The sequence below is a fragment of the Chiloscyllium plagiosum genome, unplaced genomic scaffold (genome assembly GCF_037043375.1).
Source record: "Chiloscyllium plagiosum isolate Xiang-an unplaced genomic scaffold, Cpla_swu_hap1 HiC_scaffold_18, whole genome shotgun sequence".
NCBI classification, from domain to species: Eukaryota; Metazoa; Chordata; class Chondrichthyes; order Orectolobiformes; family Hemiscylliidae; genus Chiloscyllium; species Chiloscyllium plagiosum.
In genome coordinates, this window is record NW_028270156.1 from 45491028 (window position 1) to 45519024 (window position 27997).

The following is a 27997-nucleotide window of genomic DNA, read 5'->3' on the forward strand; positions in this document are numbered from 1 at the left end:
ATTCATTATCAGGTTTTTGGGATTACTGTTTCACTCATATTGTGGGCTAGTTTAATACTTCATGGGCCATACATGAGCTGCAATTTTCTCATTAGTTTGTTTACATTTGAAACAGCTGACATTAAAAAAGCTGGATGTTAACATTTAACTGCCAACTTCACCCACAAAAATTCAAAAATGATAGAGCACCGAGAAAAGTAAGCATGAATTGGAATCAAGTTGCATTAGAACTTGCTTCTAAGGTTTGGGAACAACACACACCACCCCACACCCACCCAGGCTATGGCTTGATCCAGAATGAGAACAAAAGTAATATTTTTCACCCAACAGTCTTAGTATATATTTACTGATTTGGAGATGCTGGTGTTAGACTGGGGTGTACAATGTTAAAAATCACACAACACCAGGTTATAGTCCAACAGGTTTAATTGGAAGCACACTCGCTTTTGGAGCGACGAATATATTTGAAGTATATATTTACTGGTCCTCTATCTGACAAAGCTACCCATTAGAAGATCATACCCAAATGATTCTCATCTATTCTCCATTTAGATCACTTTGAAGGGCAATATAACCACAACTGTTATTCCTTTAATTGTCATCAAAGCATACCATGTCTTGCTGGCATCTACATACATACATCCACATTGTTCAACAAATTTTAACCAAGGCATATAGTTTGAGGTTTGAACTTTTTTTTTTCTTCACCAATATTCATCATCTCCTTCTTTGTGGTATGGCTGCACAAACGAGACTGGCTATGGGATTTCACCCAATTGGCTGCTACTGAATCTCTGCTGGCATCCTTTACAACCAATTTTCACTACCTCTGATTCAAACTTTGCATTCAGACATTGATTTATTGAATAAATCAATTAATCTTGGCATTCATTCATTTATATTAAATTTCTAGACTCATTTTAATCCGAAATTTATACTGATTAAAAATTAACCATATCTGCTCTGTATAAGTCTCAGGATGGACAGATTCCTCATTCATTTTGCAGGTTAATACAGCCATAAAAACACAAAGAAAGCAGCAGGCTTCATTCAGAAATAGCTTTGCAAAGCAAAGAACGTAACAAAGATCATAGTATAAAGGTGATGTTTGAAGCCTCAAAAAAAATCTGTCTAAAAATGGGATTTGACTTCTACGCAGAGTATAAAATCTACATAATCAGTGTCGGTCACCAATGGTGCTTGCCATTTTAGAACGTGAAAAAAAAATTAACACTGGTAATTTCAATTAAATCAGTGATGCAATTTTACTGAATAAATTAAAGACTAACATTAACTAAAGTCAAAACATTTAAAACCCATCAAATTCATTACCTTCAACAACCAACGCAAATAATTTACTGAATTAATTCCAGGTCACTGGTTATGCCACAACTATAAGAATCGTATGCTAGATCATATTTAGCACTTTTGGTTTCAGAATTATCCCTCAACATCTTATTTTTCATCCACTGAATTGATCTTCCACTTTTCTTTAATAACCTCAGGAAAATTTATGTTTTAATAGCATTCCAAGATTTGATGATGACACTAGAAAAGCGTTAACGGGCAGCACACATATACTTGTATTCACAGTGGACGTTTATTCTCCCTCAATCATCCAAGTTAATTTTACAAACATGATCCTTAAATGGCTTTCTGGGGAACATATTCAAAGGTTGAATTACAAATGGTATAACTTCAATTTGGATGTCAGTTCTTTGCAAGCGCCTCTTAATCTCATTGTTTATATGGGATCGAAACAGTCATCATTAAAAATCTGAAGGAATGGCATTTCACTTTTGTCATAGTTAATTTTCAATGCCAGAGAGGCTGACTAGCAATCATTAGCAGCATATTGTTAGAAGTTGCCCTTGAGATATATATGAGATAGTATTTTAATGTCATTTATTATAGTTTGGCTTTTGAATCAGTGGCATTTCATTTTGGTCTACATCTATGAAAGGGTTTAAAAATTAATAGCAATAAATAGTTTAATAAATCAACTTAAAAGTACTTCTATAGTCATAATGTTTTATTTTCAAACACAGTAAAACAGTGAGACTTCCTGGAGAATAATGGTGTGTTTTTATGAAGAACCAAAGTAAACAGTTGTGTATTTAGCTTCAATTAGGAGATTCTGGAATTTGCTTTCTTGCTTTAGCGGTAACGCCCATAGCTGGAAGAAAACCTTTTAGATTGGCAGGTTGTACAAAAGTTTTAGTTGATCTGAATATGCAAGACAGTTACTCCGAAAGAAAGTTAAAAATCACATGACACCAGGTTTTTTTGCAACAGGCTTATTTCGAAGTACAAGCTTTTGGGGCGCTGCTCCTTTGTCAGCTAACTACTGGCCAAGTTCACACACAGCAATAACATAGATAATTCTGAGTTTTGGACTCTCAGACTTGGAAAAAGCTGTCCCAGTATGAGGGATGAACTTCAACCACAGGGACGTGGACAAAAAGGATTTCCTAGCAGCACAGAATCCACCCTGAAACAAAACGGACTTACGGAAGAAATCCAGCAGAGCATCAGACAGACAGTAGCACTAACACAAAGCAGAAAGAAAGAAAGGAACACCCTCAACACACTGGAAAGGAAAACCCTGAAAGGACTCAGAAAAGACAGAAATATTGTAATCCTACCGGCAGACAAAGGGCGCATGACCATCATCCTGAACAGAACACAATATATTGAAAAGCGAACACACTACTCGCAGATACCAATACCTACCAACAGGTAGCAATAGACCTCACTCCACAGCTAGAAAACCGTATTAAAGCAACCCTGAGGAAACTTCTCAAGACAGGTGAAATTATTAAGACAGACCTCTAAAGAATGAAAACCTGAAGGATCCCACACACCCCAATTCTACAGATTACCAAAGGTACATAAACAAGGGCCCCCCTCAGACCCATAGTCTCACTTCCTGGTACACCCACATATAGACCAACAAAGGAATTGCAACACAAACTGAAACACCTAGCAGAAGACTCAAGCCACTCCATCCAGAAATTCCTTAGCATCATCAAAGCCATCAAGGTAGAGGACGACGAGGTCATGGTTTCCTGCGACGTGATTGCCCTATTCACATCAATGAACATCACTCTGGCCAAAGAAACACTGGCCTCACTGCTAGACAAACCAAGGACACAAACACCTGACAGCACCAACTCCATCTGCAAGGACAGCATCCTCAAATTTGTAGACCTGTGTCTCACAACCCACTTCACCTTCAACGACAAGATCTACAAATAAATCAACAGGATGCCTATGGGATCACCAGGACTCAGCAGAAATTAGAATGAACAGTCCTTCCCATGGTCCAGCCCAAGCTTTGGGTCCATTATGTGGATGACACCTTTGTCATCACGAAACGCAACAAATTAGAAGAAACTCACAAACACATAAACAACATCCTCACTGGTATAAAGTTCACCAAAGAAGAAGAGAACAACAACAGACTCGCCTTCCTAGATATCACAGTTGAACGAAAAGGCAATAGAGAGCTGCAGACCAGTGTTTACAGGAAAGCCATACATACTGACCAGATGCTCAACAAGAGCAACCACCCACAAATGGAGTTGCATCAGTGCGTTACTTAAATGAAGCACAACACAATGCAGCACCCAGAAACTACAAGAAGCTGAGGAAAAACACCTATACAATCTATTCGGGAACAACGGTTACCCAATTGATTTCAGTCTGCTGATTCCTACACAAAAGACCTAAATAATAAAGCACAACATGCCCAGAGACTCTAGCCACCCTGCCATACATTAAAGACATCTCAGAGATGACGACAGACTACTATGGCCCCTCGGCATCATGGGAGCACACAAACCTACCACCACACTGAAATAGCTCTTAATGAATTTAAAAGACCCCATACTAAAAACCAGCAGAACAAACATCACGTACAAAATACCCTGCAAGGACTGCAATAAACATTACTTGGACAGACAGACAGGAAACTAGGCCACCAGGATACACGAGCACCAACTCGCCACCAAAAGACACGACCAATTATCACGAGTATCCAAACACACAGATGAAGAGGGACACCAGTTTGACTGGGGCAAAACATCAATCCTGGGATATGGTAAACAAAGACAAGCATGGAATTCCTAGAGGCCTGGCATTCAAAGCGGAACTCCATTAACAAACATATTGATTTGGACCCCATTTACCAATCTCTCAGGTAAAGAACTGGAAGTGATATCACCCACCACAACAGACACAATACACAAGACACAAATAGCAAGCAGGACAGAACACCAGCGCTTCATCGGACGCTCACTGATGATGTTACCTAGCATGGTGACAAAACATCGGAGAGCAAATCTACCAGCTCAATGAGCAAACTTACAACCTGAACCTCAACCTGAGCTACAAATCTTCTCCAAAATCGCAAACTCAAGGTTTATCAATTCTAAGGACCAGGAAATGAAACATCTGTTAAGTTAAACCTCATAGATGTGATAGAGAAGGAATTCTTTCTGGTGTGAGCGCTCTAAAGGATTATATTTTGCCATGCGTTTTAATACCTTTACATTTGTGTTATATGTTTAAAAAAAAGTTGAGTCTATTCTGTTTTATCTTAACTTGTTTTATTGTTGAAACCAAATCTGCAGCATTGCACACTTGTATTACTGTTTGGGGGTCAATTGATCAATCTCCCAAATTACATTTTTCCCCTAATATTTATCATCCTCATCCAAATCCAAGGTGATTTCTAACTAATGTACTAATACTGTATTTGATTAACAGTTGCTACCCTTCCGCCTTTACCTAGCTTGCAACTAGTGTAAACCTGAATGTCATACATTCATTAATACAGGGCAACTGCCGTATCTATGGAGTCAGTTTCTGTGATTTCACTTACCCATGGTATACTGCGGCCCGAACATATTACATGGAACATTCCAGAACCAAGGACTAGGGGGCTACTGGGAAGGTAAATTTCCCATTTAAATGAATGAATTCACTACTATCCACAGTTCCGGGCATCTTTTAGATTAGATTAGATTCCCTACAGTGTGGAAACAGGCCCTTCGGCCCAACAAGTCCACACCGACTCTCTAAAGAGTAACCCACCCAGACCCATTTCCCTCTGACTAATGCACCTAACTTTATGGGCAATTTAGCATGTCCAATTCAACTGACCTGCACATCTTTGTGACTGTGGGAGGAAACCAGAGTACCCGGAGGAAACGCATGCAGACCAGGGGAGAATGTGCAAACTCCACACAGACAGCCACCTGAAGCCAGAATCGAACCTGGGACCCCTGGTGCTGAGAGGCAGCAGTGTTAACCACTGAGCCACCGTGCCGTCGTATCTATGATAGGTCTTGGAACATAAACGCTGTGGGTATAGGGGGACAACTGTATTCAAAACCTAATCCTTAGCTGCAGCTACATCTCTGAACTGGCTATCAGATCATATTTATTTATTTTAATATACACTAATTATTAATTTACTTCATTATAAATGCTATATGCATTCAGATACAGAACTTTATTTTTAATCTTTGCAGCATCTAGTATATTTTGAAGTTTTGTTCTTTCAGTCCCTTCCTGCCATACTCTGACCTTCATTTTCCATTAGTATTTTGCTTTTCTTCCTTGACTCCAACCCTTGATTTATTATGGTCACCCAAGTTTAAGCCCTCAACACCTTCTCTATTTCCTTAGCTACGCAGCTCATGAGAACATCACTCCCAGTACCATTCACATCTAGACCACTCCATTAGTATAGGTCCTCAATACTGGTGCCACTGCCCCAAGAGTTGGAACTCACTTCAACCACACCAGTCTTTGACCCACACATTCACTTCTCTAATCTTAATCATCCCTTGTCAATTTTCAAGAGATTAATTTTGAGGTGCTGCTCTTCAATTTATTACCAACCTTCTCACACTTCCTCAGCAGAATCCGAACACTGATTCTTCCCCTTTCCACTAAAGTTAGTCTCCAATTTGGAGCAGATATCTCAAACACTGGCACCAGGAAAACAACATAACCATCTCTCACTCTTTGCTCCAGGGAACACTGTCAATACCCCTTACTCTGATGTTCCTTATGACCACTACAATCCTTCTTCCCCTCCCCACTTCTAAATGATTTAGATTAGATTAGATTCCCTACAGTGTGGAAACAGGCCCTTCGGCCCAGAAAGTCCACACCGACCCTCCAAAGAGTAACCCACCCAGACCCATTTCCCTCTGACTAATGCACCTAACACTATGGACAATTTAACATACCCCCCCTCCTGCCCCGTACCATGTATCACTTCTTGTACCGTGGCTCATTACCTCAACCAATTTGCAGTCTTCATGCTCCCCCAGACAAGTGTAGAAAACCTCAGACTTGTTGAACAATTGCAAAAGCTGAGACTCCTGCCCACCAAGTTTCCATAACTGTTTCATTTAGTCACACACTCCTGTGCCTGTAAATGGACTCAAACAAAAGACCCTATCCAACAGAAGTTACCACCTCCTGAAATAAAGGTAACCTCTCTCTCCCTGATGATCCTCAATGTCTGCAGCTCAGCCTCCAACTAAATAACTCTGAGCCAAAGATTTCGAAACCGCAAATATGTTTGTCCTTGATCACACTGGCATCCAGAAGCTGTAATATTCTGCAATCTCAGTATCTGAGCTGCTCTGCAAATGTGAAATTATTAGGAATTGCTAACAAATTAATTTATAATTAATACAACCAACGCCACCCAAAAGCAATGCCAGTAAACTTTACAACTCAATGCTTACAATATTGATTAAACTCAACAGTTCCTATAATGCCAGTTAATGATTCACCTGCTTGTTCTGCTACACAAAGCTAAAAATCAAATGCTGGAGACTGAAAAAAAAGAGTAGAAAAGAAATCCTCTTTTCTATCCTCCACTGAACTCCTAATTTGATACATTTCTAGAAGTAGACTGTAAATGAAACATCTCTTCCCCCATGCAGAAGATTCCCACTTAGAACCAAATTCCCAGATAACTTGCTTGGTTCTGAAAAAGGGTCACTGGACCCAAAACAAGCTTAACTCTGCTTTCTCTGCACAGATACTGCTAGACCTGAGTTTTTCCAACAATTTTTGTTTTTGTTTCTGATTTCCAGCTCTTCTTTGGGCTTCCCCCCACTCCACCCAACTTGATTTTGTCTCACATCTCCATCAAGGTTGTGTGTGCACAAAGTGACTTTGAAGGGACTGCACACCAGCGACGAGTGTCAGCACACGAAGCGCAACATTGACTGGAAGCCATTGCTGCACACTGACCTCAGAGGCCTGTCAGAAAAAAAAAATACGAGCAGGAATGCTGCTGACCATGCTTCTTCAATGTCCAACTATTGCCTTGCTACTGTAAAATCTGTCTTATGATATCAATACCTGCTTATCAAAGAAAGCAGGAAACTTCTTATATTGTAGAGATAGACACATTTCTTAATTCTTACCAAAAAAAAAATTTTTCTTTTCAAATACGGCAGGTAGCTGGACAGTATATCAGGGTATACAAATCAAGTGTGTGAAGTGAAGTGTTTACAGTGATCAGTATAATTTAAGGTACAGTCTATGAGGTATATTGATTTAGGTTTAGTTTCCCACATTCCATGCTGTAAGATTCAATGACTCTATAACAAACTGAAAACGGTACATTAAACATGCACAGAGATAACACTAAGTTTATTTTGCACATGTTAGAAAATATAATTATAATAGCTTGAATAGATCAGCCACTAAAGTACTAATCGTTTATCAGTTTCAGTTAGAAACATCTGTCAGCTGTTGACACAAGAAGCATTAGTTTCAGCAAATCTTGCATTGACAATATTTAACTGCAAGCTGTAAGCAATACTTGTGCTGTCAAGGTTTTACATGAAGTATTCTGCACGTGTTTCAATATTCCTAGCACCTCTAAGTAAAACAAACCTACAAATAAAGTGCAGATGGAGGGGCTGTTATCTTTATCTGTCAATAAGAGATTCTGGTATCAAATGTTTTTGCAAGGAAAATATGAACAGCTGATCTGTCTGGAGTAATCATAAGCACAAGTAATCAAAACTACTTAGAATAAAAAAAGTCAAAATCTGAGGTGGTCACAAAAAAAATGAAAGAAACAGCATTCCTTTATCCTCTGGATTTCCTTAATTTAAATTTCTGAAGTGCAATAAATCAATCGTGTACCTTTTGAACAGACTCCAACAGATGCAAAATGTTCAAAGCAGCTGCTACACAAAATAATTTGAAGTGCAAGGGGCCTATAATTTTACAGGTATTATAATTGAAAAGAAAAAAAGTCCGCATGTATAAACATCTTTCTTGTTACAAAAATAAGACGACCTATCAAGGTTTTTAAACAGGGGATGATTGTTATAAATGCCTCTTCCTGCCATAAACATCATGCTCCTTTGTGTCAGCTGATATGCCAGTTTTGTTTTACTTTGGTGGTTAGACAATTCCTTTATGCCTTGAACTTAACAAGAATATTCAACATTTTTTAATATACATGCACAGAACATTAGATAATTTTTCCTATGTCGCTCATTTAAAAAAATCAGAATGCTATTTCTAAGTAATGTTTTTATTAAACTGACATGTAGGAAAATCTTCTTGCAGTGATCTCAGCAAAGACCTTTGCTCTATTTTCAAACTCTGTGCTGCTCCAATTCCAGCCTTTCGCACACCCTCTATTTTAGAAACTCCACCACAGGTGTCCACTCTTTCAAAGGCCCCAAAAGTATTCATCCAGAAACATCCAAACCTCTCTCTCTCTCCCCCACTTATTGCTTAAAATCAGTTCTGCCAAGCTTTTAGTTATCAATACTAATTTCTCCTTATAAACATTTTACGTCAAACAGTTTTGAAAAATCCAGGTATGAGCAGCTTTACCATGTTAAAAGCACTGTTTAAATGCAAGTTGTTGTTCCATAGTTTTATAAACTCACACTTAAATCTCTGAGGCATTAAAAAGCTTTTAAAACGATGAACAATTTTAAAATAGTAATGTCTAATTACATGTATCCTTATAAGTTGAAACTTTATTGCTGGAACAGCACAGCAGGTCAGGCAGCATCCAGGGAACAGGAGATTCGACGTTTCGGGCACAGGCCCTTCTTCAGGAATGAGCAGAGAGTGTTCAGCAGGAGAAGATAAAAGGTAGGGAGGAGGGACTTGGAGGAGGGGAGTTGGAAATGTGATAGGTGGAAAGAGGTCAAGGTGAGGGTGATAGGTCGGAGTAGGGTGGAGGCGGAGAGGTCAAGAAGAAGACTGCAGGTCAGGAAGGCGGTGCCGGGCTGGAAGGATCCGGCTGAGACAAGGTGGGGGGAGGGGGGATGAAGAAACTGGTGAAGTCCAAGTTCATCCCCTGCGGTTGGAGGGTTCCCAGTCGGAAGATAAGACGCTCCTCCTCCGACCGTCGGGTTGTTGTGGTTTGGCGGTGGATGAGTCCAATGACCTGCATATCCTCGGTGGAGTGGGAGGGGGAGTTGAAATGCTGTGCCACAGGTTGGTTGGGTTGGTTCGTCCGGGTGGCCCAGAGGTGCTCCCTGAATCGCTCCGCAAGTAGGCGGCCTGTCTCCCCAATATAGAGGAGGCCACACCGGCTGCAGCGGATGCAGTAGATGATGTGGGTGGAGGTGCAGGTGAATCTGTGGCGGATATGGAAGTTTCCCTTGGGGCCTTGGAGAGAAGTGAGGGGGGAGGTGTGGGCGCAAGTGTTGCACCTCCTGCGGTTGCAAGGGAAGGTGCCGGGAGTGGTGGTTGGGTCGGTGGGGGGTGTGGATCTGACAAGGGAAGACAGATGGCCTCCTTCTTCAAGGACCGCAATTTCCCCCCCGACGTGGTCGACGGTGCCCTCCACCGCATCTCCTCCACTTCCCGCTCCTCCGCCCTTGAGCCCCGCCCCTCCAACCGCCACCAGGACAGAACCCCACTGGTCCTCACCTACCACCCCACCAATCTCCATGTACAGCGCATCATCCGCCGTCACTTCCGCCACCTCCAAACAGACCCCAGCACCAAGGATATATTTCCCTCCCCTCCCCTATCAGCTTTCCGTAGAGACCACTCCCTCCGCGACTCCCTTGTCAGATCCACACCCCCCACCGACCCAACCACCACTCCCGGCACCTTCCCTTGCAACCGCAGGAGGTGCAACACTTGCGCCCACACCTCCCCCCTCACTTCTCTCCAAGGCCCCAAGGGAAACTTCCATATCCGCCACAGATTCACCTGCACCTCCACCCACATCATCTACTGCATCCGCTGCAGCCGGTGTGGCCTCCTCTATATTGGGGAGACAGGCCGCCTACTTGCGGAGCGATTCAGGGAGCACCTCTGGGCCACCCGGACGAACCAACCCAACCAACCTGTGGCACAGCATTTCAACTCCCCCTCCCACTCCACCGAGGATATGCAGGTCATTGGACTCATCCACCGCCAAACCACAACAACCCGACGGTCGGAGGAGGAGCGTCTTATCTTCCGACTGGGAACCCTCCAACCGCAGGGGATGAACTTGGACTTCACCAGTTTCTTCATCCCCCCTCCCCCCACCTTGTCTCAGCCGGATCCTTCCAGCCCGGCACCGCCTTCCTGACCTGCAGTCTTCTTCTTGACCTCTCCGCCTCCACCCTACTCCGACCTATCACCCTCACCTTGACCTCTTTCCACCTATCACATTTCCAACTCCCCTCCTCCAAGTCCCTCCTCCCTACCTTTTATCTTCTCCTGCTGAACACTCTCTGCTCATTCCTGAAGAAGGGCCTGTGCCCGAAACGTCGAATCTCCTGTTCCCTGGATGCTGCCTGACCTGCTGTGCTGTTCCAGCAATAAAGTTTCAACTTTGATCTCCAGCATCTGCAGACCTCACTTTCTCCTTGTATCCTTATAACACATTCTGTGAGAACAAGTCAATTGTGAACAGAAGAAAGGGCCTTTCATCGAGCATCAAAAGCAGAAAAGAGGTGCAGGAGCATAGTATACCTCAACAGAACAGAAAAAGTTCATGGCCATCTTTGTCATGAAATGTGAGACTACCAGTTCAGTTACTCTGTCACATCTCTTTCTCTCTTCCTTCCTCACCAAACCAATACTTCCTTGAAGCTTCCCTCTTCTGTGGATGAGTACTAGCAGCTTTCCCTAGTTCCCTTCCAGTTCTTCATGCCTTCTCTGAATACCCATTGTCTATGAGACACAACTGCCATTCTTTTGATCCAATCCCACTACACTACAGCCCATATTCCTGGCCTCCACACGCTTTGACATTGTATTTGGTTCCAAGGAAACAGCATTCAACACTCTTCTCAAAAAAGCCACCTATGACCTTCTTGACATTACAACAAACACCTAATTTTTACCACTCCCCCTTCTGTAAACTCTTTGAAAGGTTTGTTACTTCAAATCTCAATTTTCCACCTCTGTCACAGCACCAAGATGGCTCTAACCCAAATTACAAATGTGCTATTGTAACAATGTGAACAGGTCCGAGTGATGGGTGCACAAACTGTTATAAACATTGTCCTCTTCCAACATCTCCATTATCCAAGTGAGTGGAATTGCCTTTGCTTAGGTCCAATCAGTCCTGTAAAGCGGTGACAGGAGAATGGCCTGCAATTATTTATCTTCTTGTCCTTTTACAGCACTACCTCACCAGTATCTTTTTCAACTTTTCCAATGCCACCATGCTGGCAAACCACTAGCCATCAATCCAGGATGAATCAAACTCTTGTCTAATGAAACATTTGGAAGGCTGAAGTTATTACCGACATTCCTGCTCCAAACTTCATCTGCTCGTCATTTTTTCCAGCCTTTCCCAAGCCTCATGTTTGCCAAACCAGACTGTCCCCAGCCTCAGCAATCTCCCTACCTACTTCTTTCTTTGTGATATTGTTTATCTTTACCTATCTACTGATGGACACTTACCCAGGCTTTAATTACTATCATACTAAACAATCCAATGCTCTCTCGGCCAACCTTCCATCTTCCAGTCTCCATAAACTTAGGTTCCCCCATCCAAGCTCGCACGGATTCCCTTTTCACCTCTATGTTTTCTGACCCACATGAGCGAACACTCATAACTCCCTTGTAGGTGAAAGGATGTATCCTTCTAAGAATATCTACAATGATACAGCCTTCACTGCTCTCAGTGTAGGAATTTTCACAGATTTGCAACCCTCAATCTATTGCATGCCAAGTATGGCCTGAGGTCTTCTAGGATTTATACACCACTCATAGGGTTCCCATAATTAATAATTACAGAACTTTGCAAGAGAAGAATCATACCAGGAAGAAAATGGTGTCAAGTGAAGGTGAGCAACAAGCAGTTGAAGGTCAGATGCCATGGCAATGATTCTGAGGTCAGGTCTGCGAATAGGAGACTTTGGCTTGGGGCGGAGGGGAAGGAGAGGAGAGTTACATCACAGAGAGAAGGCACTGAAAATAGCATGATAGAGGGGAACTGTAAGGCAGACTATGATGATGAGGGGGATTGGAATGATAGGCTAGGGAATTGCTCCCACTAATTTTTCTTTCATTTCATTTCTTGAAAATAAATCAGTTTTCATCAAATTGCTTTTAAGCTTAAAAAAATTTAGCCACTTTCATTTCACTCAGAATTTTTCCAGTGAGGCAATCATGCTAATGGAAATCTTTGCAGCACAAGAGCCCCATAGATTCATTTCTCAAAAGAGATAGAGTAGACAGATAGTGAGAGGGGTAACAGAGCAGGGTGAGGGGCAAGGGGTGAGAAAGAGAGAAATGGGTTAGAGAAGAGGGAAAGGGATGAATGTGGAGGAAGAAAGCAGACTGTGAGAAGAGAAAACCCTAGGCTGAAAGTCAATTCACTTCCAAACTATTTTCATGTCAATTCTACCAGGGCCAGCTTGGAGCATGCCTCACCAGAGCCAATCCGAGGGCAGCATTAGTTAAACCTAACTCCCAAGCCTAGCCCTGTCACCACACCTGTCTTGGTGATCATAAATTGGGGATAAATCTGTTTCTTTCTTGAGCTCTGCTTCTTTCGTCAAAAAGGCAAAAAATGGCTGTATTAAGCTTTGTTGCTTGGCACTTTTCAACGGTCATTTCTATTATAAACACATTTATGTTATTAGTTTAGCACTTTTAATTTTTCTTGATGAAGCTCCTGTTTACTGTTGTGACAACTCATCTTTTGGAAATTTGCTCACCAGCCTCTCTGAGGAATAGAAAACTTTAAATATGCACTCCTGTGAAAAGGTTGGTCACTCTTGATCCAAGAAATGAAATTCTCCTCCTCTCCATCTTAAATGTGGTGAAGCTTCTTATTGTGAAACTGCATCCCAGATATCATGGAAGTACGATGGAACTCTTATGGGTCTTTACTGTTTTTGGATAAAGATTACTTTTTTATATATAAGTTGACTCTTATATAAGTGGACTCTGAATTTTTAGTCTTTACAAGAACATATAAAAAAACTTAACATATAATAATTTAAAAACTAACCAACTACTTTTGCACACATACTTTGAAGCTTAACAGAAAAATTGAACATTGTGTCAGGTGAACCTATCAACTACCCTTAGCCATCACTTTGCAATATCGAAAAAATGTTATAATATCTGTTTTAAAATTTTTTAAGGTACATTAAGGATCGTAGATCATGTACATGGGGTTGATAATAGGAAATAGTGGTATATTAATTCCTTGTACTGTACTCACTGACCGAAACTATGATTTGAGTCACTTAGTGTATCCCCTCGAACGTGCACTTTTCAAAATCTGTTGTTATTTGTGAAAAAAAATCAACGTGTTCACTACCTCGCCAGATTTCTTGGGGAAAAAAAACCTGCAGGTTGTCAGCCCTGTCTTAGGTAATATCTATTAATCAATTTAGTTCGGTTTGAAACGTGCAACTTCTTGACGCTTGCACATTTTCTCAATTTCTCGAACAAAAGCATCACAATTACATGCACACATTTAAACAAGCAAATTTGTTGATTTCGCTAAACCAAATAATTTGCTAGCATTTGGCTGATGGTTGTTTTGCACTTATTGCGAGTTCATATAGGTCGCGTCTTCGATTTTGACAAACTTATCAGTGCACGGGGAAGTGACATCTGACACCACGTCTTAAACTCTTGCCTTTGTGACCTTATTGTAATTTGTTTTCCAAGTACACTTTTCATACTGCCATCCGATTTCAATTTGCGAAAGGCACACTTTTGCATTTTTAACTCCAAAATCCAGAAAGCCTACCGAAGAAGTGCCGTCCAGACTGAAAAGAACTTTTATGTGGGAGACGACTCTTCGCCTTTCCCCCCCAAACTGACTCCCTCTACAACGACAGGCGTCTGAAGAGTGTTCTGTCAGAAAACACATCCGACAGAGGGTTGTCTTCAAATCCCTATTTACTACAAGTCACACGACACGAGCCAACAGCGCGGATCCCACGGTCCGATCGTGGATAACAGTCAGTCACCCACCACCTTCCACAACCCACACCTACCTGTTGCAACTATGTAGTGACTAAAAGCGATCAACGTTAGTAACAAAGTCTCCATTTGTAGCTGAATGAAGAAGTAAAAATGTTTCACTCAGGCCCCATAGTTACAATGTATCGCCATACAGACAGTGTGATCCACCTCCAGCCTGCCTGTCTGCCAGTACTTTCCCGGCTGGTTCCTCTCTATCTCTATCTCTTTCTCCCTCCCCCCAACCACGACCAAAAACTCGCTAGCGGAAGCCCCGGGACACCTTCTGATTGACAGCTCGCCAAAACCAATCAACAGAGCGCCTCTGCACTATGAGGCTTTCATGTTGTCAAATTAGGAAGCAACCCCAGACCAATAGGAAGCGAGAGGGGGTGGGATCTTCCCATACAATGGAAGTCAGGCTAAATCGAAGAATTCTTGCGTTGGATCAGTGCCACAGGACTTTCGAAAATGTGTCGCTTCAAGTACATTGCTGCTAGGTTTCCTGTACCTGGTTTTGTGAACCTTAGTCTTACAGGCGTGTGTTGAAAATCGTACTGCAACAGTGTTTAATTTTCTCTCTGAGTAAACAGGTTTCTCTGATGACCGAAAGCATGCACTAAAAATCCAGCTGCTGTGAATATTGCCGCCAGTTCTTTACAAGCAGCAAAGGTATCATTCTGTACAAAATCGCGTTTCCAAAACTTAGTCAGGTTACTCTGGGATTCGCCTCGAAATGGAAAAAATACTGCCACCAATTGGTGTCGAAGGAAACAGCAAATGATCTTTGTTTTTATGTGACTTGCACCTCACGTCTTAATTCATGGTTCCCTTTTCCTGTAATTCCATTGAACCTGGAATAGAGTAAACATGGCTATTTTCGTGGACTACTCCTAACTTTAAACAATGTTAATTTTGTAGGTAAAAACAATAACTGCAGATGCTGGAAACCAGATTCTGGATCAGTGGTGCTGGAAGAGCGCAGCAATTCAGGCAGCATCCGACGAGCAACAAAAACTTTTGCCCGAAACGTCGATTTTGCTGCTCGTCAGATGCTGCCTGAATTGCTGTGTTCTTCCAGCACCACTGATCCAGAATGTTAATTTTGTGCCTAGCGACCTTTTGCCAAACAAACCTGAAGCATAGATTATCCCAAACTCTGCCAATCGAAACGTTCAAATTAAGGCAACTCAACTTGCACTTGTGTTAATTGTGTTTGATTTTGGAGACCTGGAGATTTGAAAAGGGCGGTTTGATTGGGTCTAAATCCGGGTAGCAAGAACTATCGGTATCCGTGGCTTCATGGAAACGTGCATTTAAATTGTATACGTCGTCATGAAGCTATGCAGCCCACAAAGAACTAAATATCATGTCTGTCTGGGCGCCCTTCTTTTACATGTTTTAGCATTGACAAGCCGATCGGTTTTTCACTCTTTTGATTCATTCAAGGGAAGTGGTTTTGCTAGCTAGGCCAGCACATATTGCCCATCCCTAGTTACCCTTGAGAAGCTGATAGTGAGCTGCCTTCTTGAACTGCAATTTATTTGGTTTAGATCGACCCACAATGCTGTTAAACAGAGAGTTAAACGATCATGTTTTCTTTTAAAACATTTAACAGTACAATGTTTGAATGCCAATTACATCAGTGTCTTCTGATTGACACTGAGATTCAACAGCGTGAGATCAGATATTGTCTCAGAAAATGTAAAACCTTTTTTGTAGTGTCATAGGCTGTTTTTCTCTTGCTTTCTTGCTTCAGGCAGCTTCTGAAGTGAGCCTTAGTAAACACCATCCAATTTTCTTCTCACCAAGGAAAGCATCTCAACTCTAGTTAGTGCTTCCACTTCTGAGATTGGGGACCTGAACTGTGTGGGAAGCCTGGGATGGTGATCAGGGAAATAAGCCATTCTTGGCACAATATGATCACCAGTGATGTCACTGTTGCTTTTATCTAGCCATGAAAAATGTTAGTGAGCCAGACTCCTTCTGCACTTTTACCTTTGTTTTAAAATATATATTACGTTATTTGTTTTGAGGATGTAGACATTGTTAATTGAGAGTGTGGTGCTAGAAATGCACAGCAGGTCAGACAGCATCCAAGGAGCAGGAGAGTTGATGTTTCGGGCAAAAGCCCCCTCAGGAAGGGCTTTTGCCCAAAACGATGATCGTCCTGCTCCTCAGATGTTGCCTGACCTGCTGTGCTTTTCCATCACCACACTATCGACTCTAATCTCCAGTATCTGCAGTCCTCACTTTTGCCTGTAGGCATTGTTAGCGAGGCCAGCATTTGTTACCCATTCCTACTCCTTTAAAACTGATCTGTATCTTGAAACATGTGATTTAGGTGGAAAGAGATTTACATAAGGCAGAACATGCTTGAGGGACTTAATGTGTACTGCCGTTCATATGTTGCCATATGAAGCTGTGGATCAGCTATATGCAGTTAGCTTTTAGTTGCTGGTATTGGTGCTACCATTTAATTAAAGATAGCGTTCAATCACCAAGAGCTATGAGCCAGTTCGAAGGCTAGCAGCTTAGCAGCAACAACACTTGTGACTATTACTCAGGCTGCAGGTCCAGCACCATAACAACCAGGCTCTTTGAAAGGGGCTGGGCATTGTTGGGGAAGCCAAAGACAGGCATGAAGACCCCAGAAATCGTAGTGGGGGTAAATGGCACCTGTGCTAGTGGTAGAAAGTTTGGCTCAGGAATACTCATTGCCGCAGGGAACTCTTTCTCCTCTGTCAGTGGGCCCAACTGACAGAAGCAAAATGGCCACAGAGACATGATGTGGCCTTAAGGTGACTTAAATGGCTTATTTGATCACCCCAGCTGGGGTGCTAACAATCTGCCAACATTCCAACCGGTGACAAGTGACATGGTGAGGGAAGACACTCCATACTCCCGCTTCCCACATCATTTTGGCAGCCTACTTATTTCAAGATCTCATGAACATCAGGGTCGTAGACTTAGTCAAGCCTTAAAAGAAAAATTTGCAAGAGCAGAGTTTGGCTACATGAAGGGAAGTAGTTAAAATAGTTCCCAAGTACAGTAAGGTGATCAGGTACTGTGCTGAAATAAAATTAATTCCAAATCCTATACTATTGCAGCAAGGTTTTATATAGAGCAGATTCACTTAGTTAAAAGTTTCTCAAAAAATTAAATAAGATACCTTAGCAATTCCTATGGGGCTTTGTTTCACAAGGTGTTTACCTAGTTGACTCTCAAAGTTTGGAGAGACATGTGGGAATGCAATTACTACTTCTATTGAGAAGATGTTTTTAACAGAGTAAAACACCTAAGGCATATTACATGAGCATTATCAAGATGTGAATAGTTCTGATTACAAAAGGATACTATTGTTACTCATTTTTAATTTGATTTTGGCAGTTTTGACACATACATAAATGTAAGAGTCTCACATTGCTCAGAAAAATGACAAGTGCCATTAAACCTGAGAAAATATCAAAGTTTAGCCACAAATATTGCAATATTTTCTTCAAAATTAAATATGAACATCCTTTTTTGCTTTGTTTCTTATTTCATGACCTCCCTGGGCTTTGTTTTTAAAGACAGTAGTCCTTTCTTCTCCCTGGCCATCTTTAATATCCCAGGAAAAACTACTTATGCGAAGTACACAAAGCATACTTGACCCTCAGGCTTCCATGCTCCCAGTAAATGAACAAATTTGTGCTCCAAATGCTGTAAAATTAATAACTTTGTACTTCATAAAATACTGTAGGTGCTCCCTTCAAGTGCTAGTTAAGTGAGATATGCGATGAGGTTATAGTTCATCTGAATTTCAAAGCCCAAAGCATCCACCTGGGGAGTCTGTTGGAGATGTCTTGAGATTGAGAAACATTGTGAAAAAGCGTATGTTCAACGAAATGGATAAAAGACTGGTCAGATCAGCTCACTTGATGCTAGATCAATTATTAATTTTTACTTTTGAGTTAGCTAGCTTCTTGTTGCCTGAAGGAATTGAAGAACATGGGCAAAGATGAATATGCAAACTTTGGTTGCAGAATTGTAACCTCATTGAATGATGAGCAAGTTCAAGAGGCTAAATGGTCAATTCTCCTGCCTATATTTTAAGCTGTGAAAAAGATTAGCCTAAGCTCCAACATTTGAGTTTAAATGTGTGATTATTTCAAATTTCTGTGAATCATGAGATATCAAAGCTTTTCACTGTGCCTCAGCACACGTGACAATAAATTCAATTCAATTCAATTCACATGCTGGCAGCAGATGTTTGTGAGTATGAAATAAATGCTGAATTAGATTTAGAAAAGTAAACTCAAATGTGGATGTGAAAAAAGTGTGAATTATACAAAAATAGAATAGCCACTAGCACAGCAATAAAGTTACAGCTCCAGATTTAGGGGATGAATTGGGACAGTGGTGATGTCAGAGAAATATTTGAGAAGTTTAACTGTAAATGCAGATTGACATTATTTTTTTTTACCAAAAGGTAGCAGTGAAGATATTATGTTGTGGCCAGCAGAGAAAGATTCAGATTTGTTTAATGGGAGTAATGTTGATTCAGTGGAACAACAATAAAAGAATGTGACTGGACTTAAATATGTGTAAGAGCTGTGGTTGACCATTGAGTTCACTAGTTTACAGGTCTCATGGAGGGATCTATCTGCAGAGCATATGGAATATTCAATCACTGAGGGAAGATGTATAAAACAAATATCATGATAGTGGGACTGTCAGACGCAGGATAAATGACTAAAAAAACCCAAAACACTAGTACTGTAGAAGGTGCCTATAAATTCGAGAAGACAATCATAGGAAGCATACGAATGCACGAAATGTCTGAATGCAACAGTCCTAAGAGAAATTAAATGTACATAACCATTCAGATCAGGAGGAGAGTGAGAAACAAACTCACAACCGCAAATCTGAACCAAAGAATACATCATCCCAGTCAGACTACACCAGATTATTTTTTCTAAAATTTTAAAAGAAACTTGTTACCCAAGGGAATATGCTTTGAAACAAAGCAACATCATGCAAAGAGCCAATAGGAAATTTTAGATTTGACAGGAACAACTCAAATAAGAAGGAATCACAAAACACTTCGACTGCATGTTTACATCACAGAAACAGATGGTCCTACTTTCCAACAGTTGAGCAGTTGCAAAGGACTGCCGTTAATCTCAGTAAACCACAAGAAGAAGGAAACTTCTCTGAAGGTTGAAGATAATGCATCCAGTGAAAACCACACTCATCAGAAACAAAAAGGTGATTCTTGAGTCACAGAGTTTACAGATTAGGTCATTTCAATTGTTATGAGAGATAATGTGCAAAGCCAAACAAATGGGTTGAAGTCAGATATTGGAAACCTCAATGTTGTTGAAAGACACAAAACAGTCCTGATATACAATGGGATCTGCTTTAACGCGTGTTACTTCATGCAATTGAAGAACTTAGACCTTTATTTCTAGAAATGCAAACTTTCCTTAGCTGTATTGGCTACAATGTGATTCCCGCCCTGTTAGTTTCAATGGTACGACAATTGCATGATTTTCTTATAACGCGAGATCGCACAAGAACAGAACTATTGCATTATGTCAGAACTGACTACGTAATCAAAAGGGGCAAATTCGGAAAGTCAAGCCACTAAAGAAGGAGATTTCCAGAGACTCCCAACATCATAGCCACTGACCTGGAAATATTGAAGGCTGAGTAGAACATAATATAACCTGTTGAAAAGGACCAAATGGAGTAGAAAATGCCTCCTGTACAGTTAGCAGAAGAGGCATCCAAGAAGGAGATCCTGGACCTCAGACCAAAATGGTCAACAAATAGTATGTAAAAAAACAATTTGAAAAATGTTAATAATAGCATTGTTGTGTTCAGACAGCAAATTAGTGAACTGCAGATGCAACTTAAAAGCATGTCACAGTTGAAAAATGATTTATTGGAGACTAGTATCAAACTATAAGATGTGCTTAAGCCATTAAAAGAGGAAATAAGAATGCATGAACCAAGCAAAATATGCACAGTAGGAAGCTGAAAATAGTCGGAAAAAAAGCACATAGAGTGATTGGAAGGGAAAGCTAAGCTGCTGAAGAGCATGAAGAGAAATACTGACAGGTCAAAGACTAACTGTAACCTGCTGCTTTGGCTCAGAAGCAGAGGAACAACATGATATCATCTAAGTGAGAATATGAATAATTTTTTTTGAGAAAACAAATTTAATCAAGTTTTATAATTAAATTTATAAAAACCAAGACATTTCTTTGTGGATACGGTTTACTCACTACAGTTCGTTCTATATGCTAATGTTTTCTAATCTACCTGTTCAGAGATGTTTTACTCATCTCTGGAGCAGATGGGACTTTAACTTGGTCTCTTGGCTCAGAGGTAGGCACACTACCACTGTGCCGAGAGAGCCCTACATTCCTCATTTACATGTATCCAAGCCATTAATGAAAAAAATAACCCCAGTAATTTGTTTTACTATCAGCTATATGATCAAATGCTCCAATTTAACTAAAAAACTTTGAAAGCGGTGTTTGTAAATTGCTATTTTAACTAGAGACATTGGTGATTTGGAAGAATAGAAGAAAATAATAGAAAAATGAAAAAGAAGAGGAGAAAGGAAACAGAAGGAGAAAAAAAAACCCTTTGTAGACATCAAGACATTCCTTTGATACCAAATAAATATCTTTTCTTATTATTCCATACATCAACTTCCCATAATCCACCTTATATATGAAATAGATCTTTAACCACAAAGTAACCCAAACAAAAATTGATTTTTGTTCCTCCATGTGTTTGTAATTCCTCATACTACCCTCTTCAAAGATTCCAATAATTTCTTGCAGCAAACACCTTTTTTGTATAACAGTCTGACAACAGATGAGATGCATTACCCACTTTTTTTTGGAAATCTCCTTTTCTTCATGGTCATAAGAAGAAGTACAACAAAGTAAATCTTCAACTCTTTTTCTCAGCAACAGTTTTTATGAAATATTCATTATCTCAAAAAGAATGGTTCTCCGCATATCACTCTGTGGGTGAAGCTTTCTCAGATTGTCCCTTATCTGTGATTTCTGTTAAAATATTAGATACACCTGTGTATTTGTAGTTTCTGCTAATGCCAGTGTTTCAGCAACTAAATTACATTGAACAGGCATTTTAGTTTCTTGGTTTCCCAGACCAACAAATATTTGCTATTTTTTTCCACCAAGCCTATGTTAAACCTTGCTGTACTCAAATAGCTATCCAAAAAGTTGCCATGTGAAGCAGCACTTAAAAGGTTTATATCTTCTGGGAAAACTGATGTCTACAAAGCAAGATTGTCCATTTTTCTAGATTTTGTTTCTTTGATATTTTATTTGCTCTTAAGACTCCCTGAAATTAGGATTTTTTTAATCATAGTTATGTATTCCCATACTTCATTAACAGGCATCAGGTCTAATCTTAGTCGCAACTGGTTTAAATGTCCAGTCAAACATCTTATCTGGTATCCTTTCTGGATGCAAAATCATATTTTTGTGAATACTGGGCCCAATTTATCAGAATGCAATTAACCATTTTAAAACATTGATTTGTCTTTTACAAAAAGCCTTTTACCTCATGTCCACCATAAATCAATGATCTCACATTTGATTTGGGCCACATAGCTTTCTTCCTGTCAGAAAATTTTCACAACATATCACACTCATGCAGAGTGTAATTCATTCCTCATTTGCTTCATCAAGCCAAAATTATTAATATTTATTAAATACTAATTCACACATACCAGCTTCCCCTTATTCCCCTTTATATCTGGCCAGTCATTTGAGTCATAGAGATGTACCGCATGGAAACAGACTCTTTGGTCCAACTCGCCCATGCCCACCAGATATCCTAAATTAATCTTGTTCAATTTCAGTACATTTCCAAGCACCTATTTATCCACTTGCTGCATAACAATAGAAGGTGGGGCCCTTGTGGCACTCTGGTAGTGTCCTTGACTGACCTAGGAGGCTCAGGTTCAAGTCTGACCTGCTCCAGAGGTGTGTCATAACATCCCTAAACAAGTTAAATATTAAAAAAATACAGACCTTTCAAAAAAAGGTGGGCACCATGGGGGCTAGTATGTATTATCTCTGCTGACACTATTTGCTTTAGTTCCCTACCATTTTATGTAATTGTTACACTGCCCCTTGTGGGCAAAGTTTGTCATTTATTTGTCAAATTGGTCAAATGGTTTAGTGATTGGTCTAGTAAAAAAAGGAAGCCATTAATTTTAGTTTTTGAACTGATTCTTAAAAAGTGTATCATGACAGGATTCAGAGTGCTATGTGCAATAACACTGAGAACAGTTAGAATATAGAATCTTTTTTTTAACTTGACAGAGACCATGAGAATATTGTAAGCTTCCAATCCATTTTTGAGGATGTACCTGGTACAGTGAGGCACCACAGAAGGAAATAAAAGTAATTTAAAAGTAATATACATGGTTGCAAAATATATGGGAGTGCCTTTAATTTTAGAATGTGACTATACTTCATTCTTGTGGTTTATGACACAACAAGGAATCCCCAGTTTCATTGAAGATTTGAAAATCACTGTCAGGTTTATTATTTTCTTTTAAAGTGCTGCAAGATTATAAAACCTTTAGATTTGGAATCCCGATATAATATTTTAAAAGGCCTAAATCAGATAGTAGTTTGCACCCTGCAGAGCTTTCTTTACAAACCAAGAATCATTGAGATTCTATAGCTTAGTTTGTACAGAATAAAGTAAATAAGTTGAACCTATGTGGAGCCTGGCATGGAGCCTTTCTGACAGTGATTGCAGAGGATGATGTCAGCACATGTCTAACTTTGCCATTCATTCAAATGGTGTGTGCCACAATACCTTGGGACAGATTAGTACATTAAATGCACCATATAAATGTGAGTTGATGATGTTGGTGTAGTGTAAGACTGTCTAAAATCTGCAGCAAGGGCCTGTGCCCGAAACGTCGAATCTCCTGTTCCCTGGATGCTGCCTGACCTGCTGTGCTGTTCCAGCAATAAAGTTTCAACTAAAATCTGCAGCAAGCCTCTCACAAACCTGACCACCTAGAAGTTACAAGCCACATATACTTCTAGGATCTCAACAGTGATTTTTCTCCAGGTTTATGGAGATCACTAGGGAAATATTTTGCAGAGTTTTCTAAACCTTTTAAAAGTGGCGCCATGCATTGACATTTGGGTAAGAAGTCAAGAAGATAAAGGGCTTTTGCCCGAAACTGCAATTTTTCTGCTCCTTGGTTGCTGCCTGACCTGCAGTGCTTTTCCAGCACCACACTCTTGACTCTAATCTCCAACATCTGCAGTCCTCACTTTCACCTATTTGGGTAAGAAGTAAATTCAAGGCAATTACTATGTGTTCTGTTAAATTATTTACATTTACCACATTTAACATTTAATCAGCATGATGATAAAAGCTTTTGAGTTTTGGAGTGTGCACCAGGCTCCCCATTCTCTCCATTAACATGCCTTCAGTCCTAAGGAGCAGTGGCTGTGGTGATCAAGTATTGGTGTGTGTTCCTCGAGCAAACCCTGAGGTTGCTGGGTCTGGCTCTCCATGGCAGACATCAATCTGTCTATCAAGACAGATAAATGGTCGAATGACTTGCTGCACTGTCGCAAAGAGCAGATGAATGCCTGGCTGAGGCTGAAGCAAGATTCATATTTTTGGATCATTGGAATCTCTTTTGGGGTAGAAGTAACCTGTACAAGAAGGAGATAGTGAGGAAAGAGATCAATCTGAGACTGGTACAGTTGAGAACAGAAGCGAGTCAAACAGTCAGGGCAGACAGGGACAAGGTAAGACTAATAAACTGCATTTATTTCAATGCAAGGGGCTGAACAGGGAAGCCAGATGAACTCAGGGCATGGTTAAGAACATAGGACTGGGATATCATAGCAATTACAGAAACGTGGCTCAGGGATGTACAGGACTGGCAGCTTAATGTTCCAGGATACAAATGCAACAGGAAGGATAGAAAAGGAGACAAGAGAGGAGGGGGAGTGGTGTTTTTGATAAGGGATAGCATTACAGCTGTGCTAAGGGAGGATATTCCCGGAAATACATCCAAGGAAGTTATTTAGGTGGTACTGAGAAATAAGAAAGGGATTGTATTACAGGCCTCCTAATAGTCAGAGGGAAATTGAGAAACAAATTTGTAATGAGATCTCAGCTATCTGGAAGAATAATAGGGTGGTTATGGTAGGGGATTTTAATTTTCCAAACATAGACTGGGACTGTCAGAGTGTTAAGGGTTTAGATGGAGAGGAATTTGTTAAGTGTGCACAAGAAAATTTTCTGATTCAGTATGTGGATGTACCAACTAGAGAAGGTGCAAAACTTGACCTACTCTTGGGAAATAAGGCAGGGCAGGTGACTGAGGTATCAGTGGGGGAGCACTTTGGAGCCAGCAACCATAATTCTATTAGTTTTAAAATAGTGGTGGAAAAGGATATGCCAGATCTAAAAGTTGAAGTGCTAAGTTGGAGAAAGGCCAATTTGACAGTATGAGGCAAGAACTTTCAAAAGTTGATTGGGGGCAGATGTTCGCTGGTAAAGGGACGGCTGGAAAATGGGAATCCTTCAGAAATGAGATAATGAGAATCCATAGAAAGTATATCCCTGTCAGGGTGAAAGGAAAGGCTGGTAGGTATAGGGAATGCTAGATGACTAAAGAAATTGAAGGTTTGGTTAAGAAAAAGAAGGAAGCATACGTCAGATATAGACAGGATAGATCGAGTGAATCCTGAGAATAGTAAAAAGGCAGTAGGAGTATACTTAAGAGGGAAATCAGGAGGGCAAAAAGGGGACATGAGATGCCTTTGGCAAATAGAATTAAGGAGAATCCAAAGGGCTTTTACAAATACATGAAGGACAAAAGGGTAACTAGGGAGAGAATAGGACCCCACAAAGATCAGCAAGGTGGCCTTCATGAGGAGCCGCAGAAAATAGGGGATATACTAAACAAGTATTTTGCATCAGTATTTACTGTTGAAAAGGGCATGGAAGATATAAAAAGTAGCGAAATAGATGGATACATCTTGATAAATGTCCATATTACAGAGGTGGCAGTGCTGGATGTCTTGAAACGCATAAAGGTGGATAAATCCCCAGCACCTGATCAGGTGTACCCTAGAACTCTGTGGGAAGCTAGAGAAGTGATTGCTGGGCCTTTTGCTGAGATGCCGGAAGACTGGAGGTTAGCCAACGTGGTGCCACTGTTTAAGAAAGGTGGTAAGGACAAGCTAGGGAACTATAGACCAGTGAGCCTGACGGCGGTGGTGGGCAAGTTGTTGGAGGGAGTCCTGAGGAACAGGATGTACATGTATTTGGAAAGGCAAGGACTGATTATGGATAGTCGACATGGCTTTGAGTGTGGGAAATCATGTCTCACAAACTTGATTGATTTTTTTGTAGAAGTAACAAAGAGGATTGATGAGGGCAGAGTGGTAGATGTGATCTATAAGGACTTCACTAAGGCGTTCGACAAGTTTCCCCATGGGAGACTGATTAGTGAGGTTAGATCTCATGGAATACAGGGAGAATTAGCCATTTGGATACAGAACTGGCTCAAAAATAGAAGATAGAGGGTGGTGGTGGAGGGTTGTTTTTTAGACTAGAGGCCTGTGACCAGTGGAGTGCCACAAGGATCGGTGCTGGGTCCACTACTTTTCGTCATTTATATAAATGATTTGGATGTGAGCATAAGAGGTATAGTTAGTTTAGTAAATTTGTAGATGACGCCAACATTGGAGGTGTAGTGGACAGCAAAGAGGGATACCTCCGATTACAACAGGATCTTGACCAGCTGGGCCAATGGGCTGAGAAGTAGCAGATAAATGCGAGGTGCTGCATTTTGGGAAAGCAAATCTTAGCAGGACTTATACACTTAATGATAAGATCCTAGGGAGTGTTGCTGAACAAAGAGACCTTGGAGTGCAGGTTCATAGCTCCTTGAAAGTGGAGTCGCAGGTAGGTAGGATAATGAAGATTATTGAGTGCAGGAGTTGGGAGGTCATGTTGCGGTTATACAGGACATTGGTTAGGCAACTGTTGGAATATTGCGTGCAATTCTGGTCTTCCTATTGTAAAGATGTTGTGAAACTTGAAAGGGTTCAGAAAAGATTAACAAGGATGTTGTCAGGGTTGGAAGGTTTGAGCTGTAGGGAGAGGCTGAACAGGCTGGGGCTGTTTTCCCTGGAGCGTCAAAGGCTGAGGGGTGACCTTATAGAGGTTTACAAAATTATGAGGGGCATGGATAGGATAAATATACAAAGTCTTTTCCTGGGGTGGGGGAGTCCAGAACTAAAGGGCATAGATTTAGGGTGAGAGGGGAAAGACATAAAAGAGACCTACGGGGCAACTTTACATGCAGAGGGTGGCAGAGCTGACAGAGGAAGTAGTGGAGGCTAGTACAATTGCAACATTTAAGAGATATTTGGATGGTTATATGAATAGGAAGGGTTTGGAGGGATATGGGCCTGGTGCTGGCAGATGGGACCAGATTGGTTTGGGATATCTGGTCTGCATGGATGGGATGGACTGAAGGGTCTGTTTCCGTGCTGTACATCTCTATGATTCTATGCTGTAATTACTGGGCAATAGAGGCCATTGCATCCCACATACCTGTTTGCAGCTCCTGTTCCTCCCTGTGTATGTGGATGATCGCTGATATCACTCCTGCCTGAGGCTGAGTAGTTGCCTGGTTTCCGGCAGTGTTGTGAGTGGCATTGGACTAGGACATCTCTTTCACAGCTAGGTGCAGAGCTGTCTCAGTGAGATGCTCACCAGCTTGAGCTCTCAAACATTCTCAGGCTAACATTCCCAACAGGATATCAGCACCTGAGCTGATGGGGCTGTAGGAAGCAGCCTTATTGATATTGTCTTGGTATTCTTATCCTCAGAGTACAAGAAGGTAGCTTCTGGCAGAGTTGGCCACTTGATTGTCATCTTAATGCTGTGCTTTTCCAGCACCACTCTAACCTTGACTCTAATCTCCAGCATCTGTAGTAACCACTTTCGCCCACTTGATTGTCATGTCAGTGGTGCCTATGAGACAAAAGAGAGACACACGTTATCGCAGCAGTTGGTTAGAATTAGTGTTGAAAGGGAAATTAATTGTTCGGCATCGCCAAAGAAATGATCCTCATTTCCTCCTTGTAGAGCCAGGATTTTCTCCTCATGAGGCCTGAGGAGTCTAATGTTGTAAATCCCTCTGCTCATCCAGTCCCCTTCTGTCTTACTGTGGGTTGTCTTCTAGAATCAGAGAGAGGGAGGAAATGAGTGAGATGAAAGTGGGTGGCAAAGCGGTTAGTGAAGCGCTATGAGGGAATGAGTTGGCAGTGCAGAGGGCATGCAGGGTTAATGGTATTGGGAGGTGGGCAGCTTGAGTGGAAGGCATTAGTGAGAGTGGTAGACCATGAGCCTTTTGGGGGAGGTGGCTGCAGTAGCAGAGTACGGTGAGTAGAGGGGAGAGTGTGGCCTCTGCTGGAGCAGAGAAAGTCATTGACTTATGGCACTGCTG

The 27997-nt window shown here is 41.0% G+C and overlaps 1 protein-coding gene across 1 annotated transcript in view; it reads right to left on the reverse strand.

Moving 5' to 3' along the window:
- The window catches only part of LOC122557826 (low-density lipoprotein receptor-related protein 5), a 222221-nt gene extending 207546 nt beyond the window's left edge, over positions 1 to 14675 (reverse strand). The window contains exon 1 of the mRNA XM_087996571.1: positions 14490 to 14675. Within this exon, the coding sequence (XP_087852697.1) occupies positions 14490 to 14544 (55 nt within the window). The 5' untranslated portion in view covers positions 14545 to 14675. The remainder of the gene's footprint in view (positions 1 to 14489) is intronic.
- Between the last annotated feature and the right edge of the window lie 13322 nt (positions 14676 to 27997).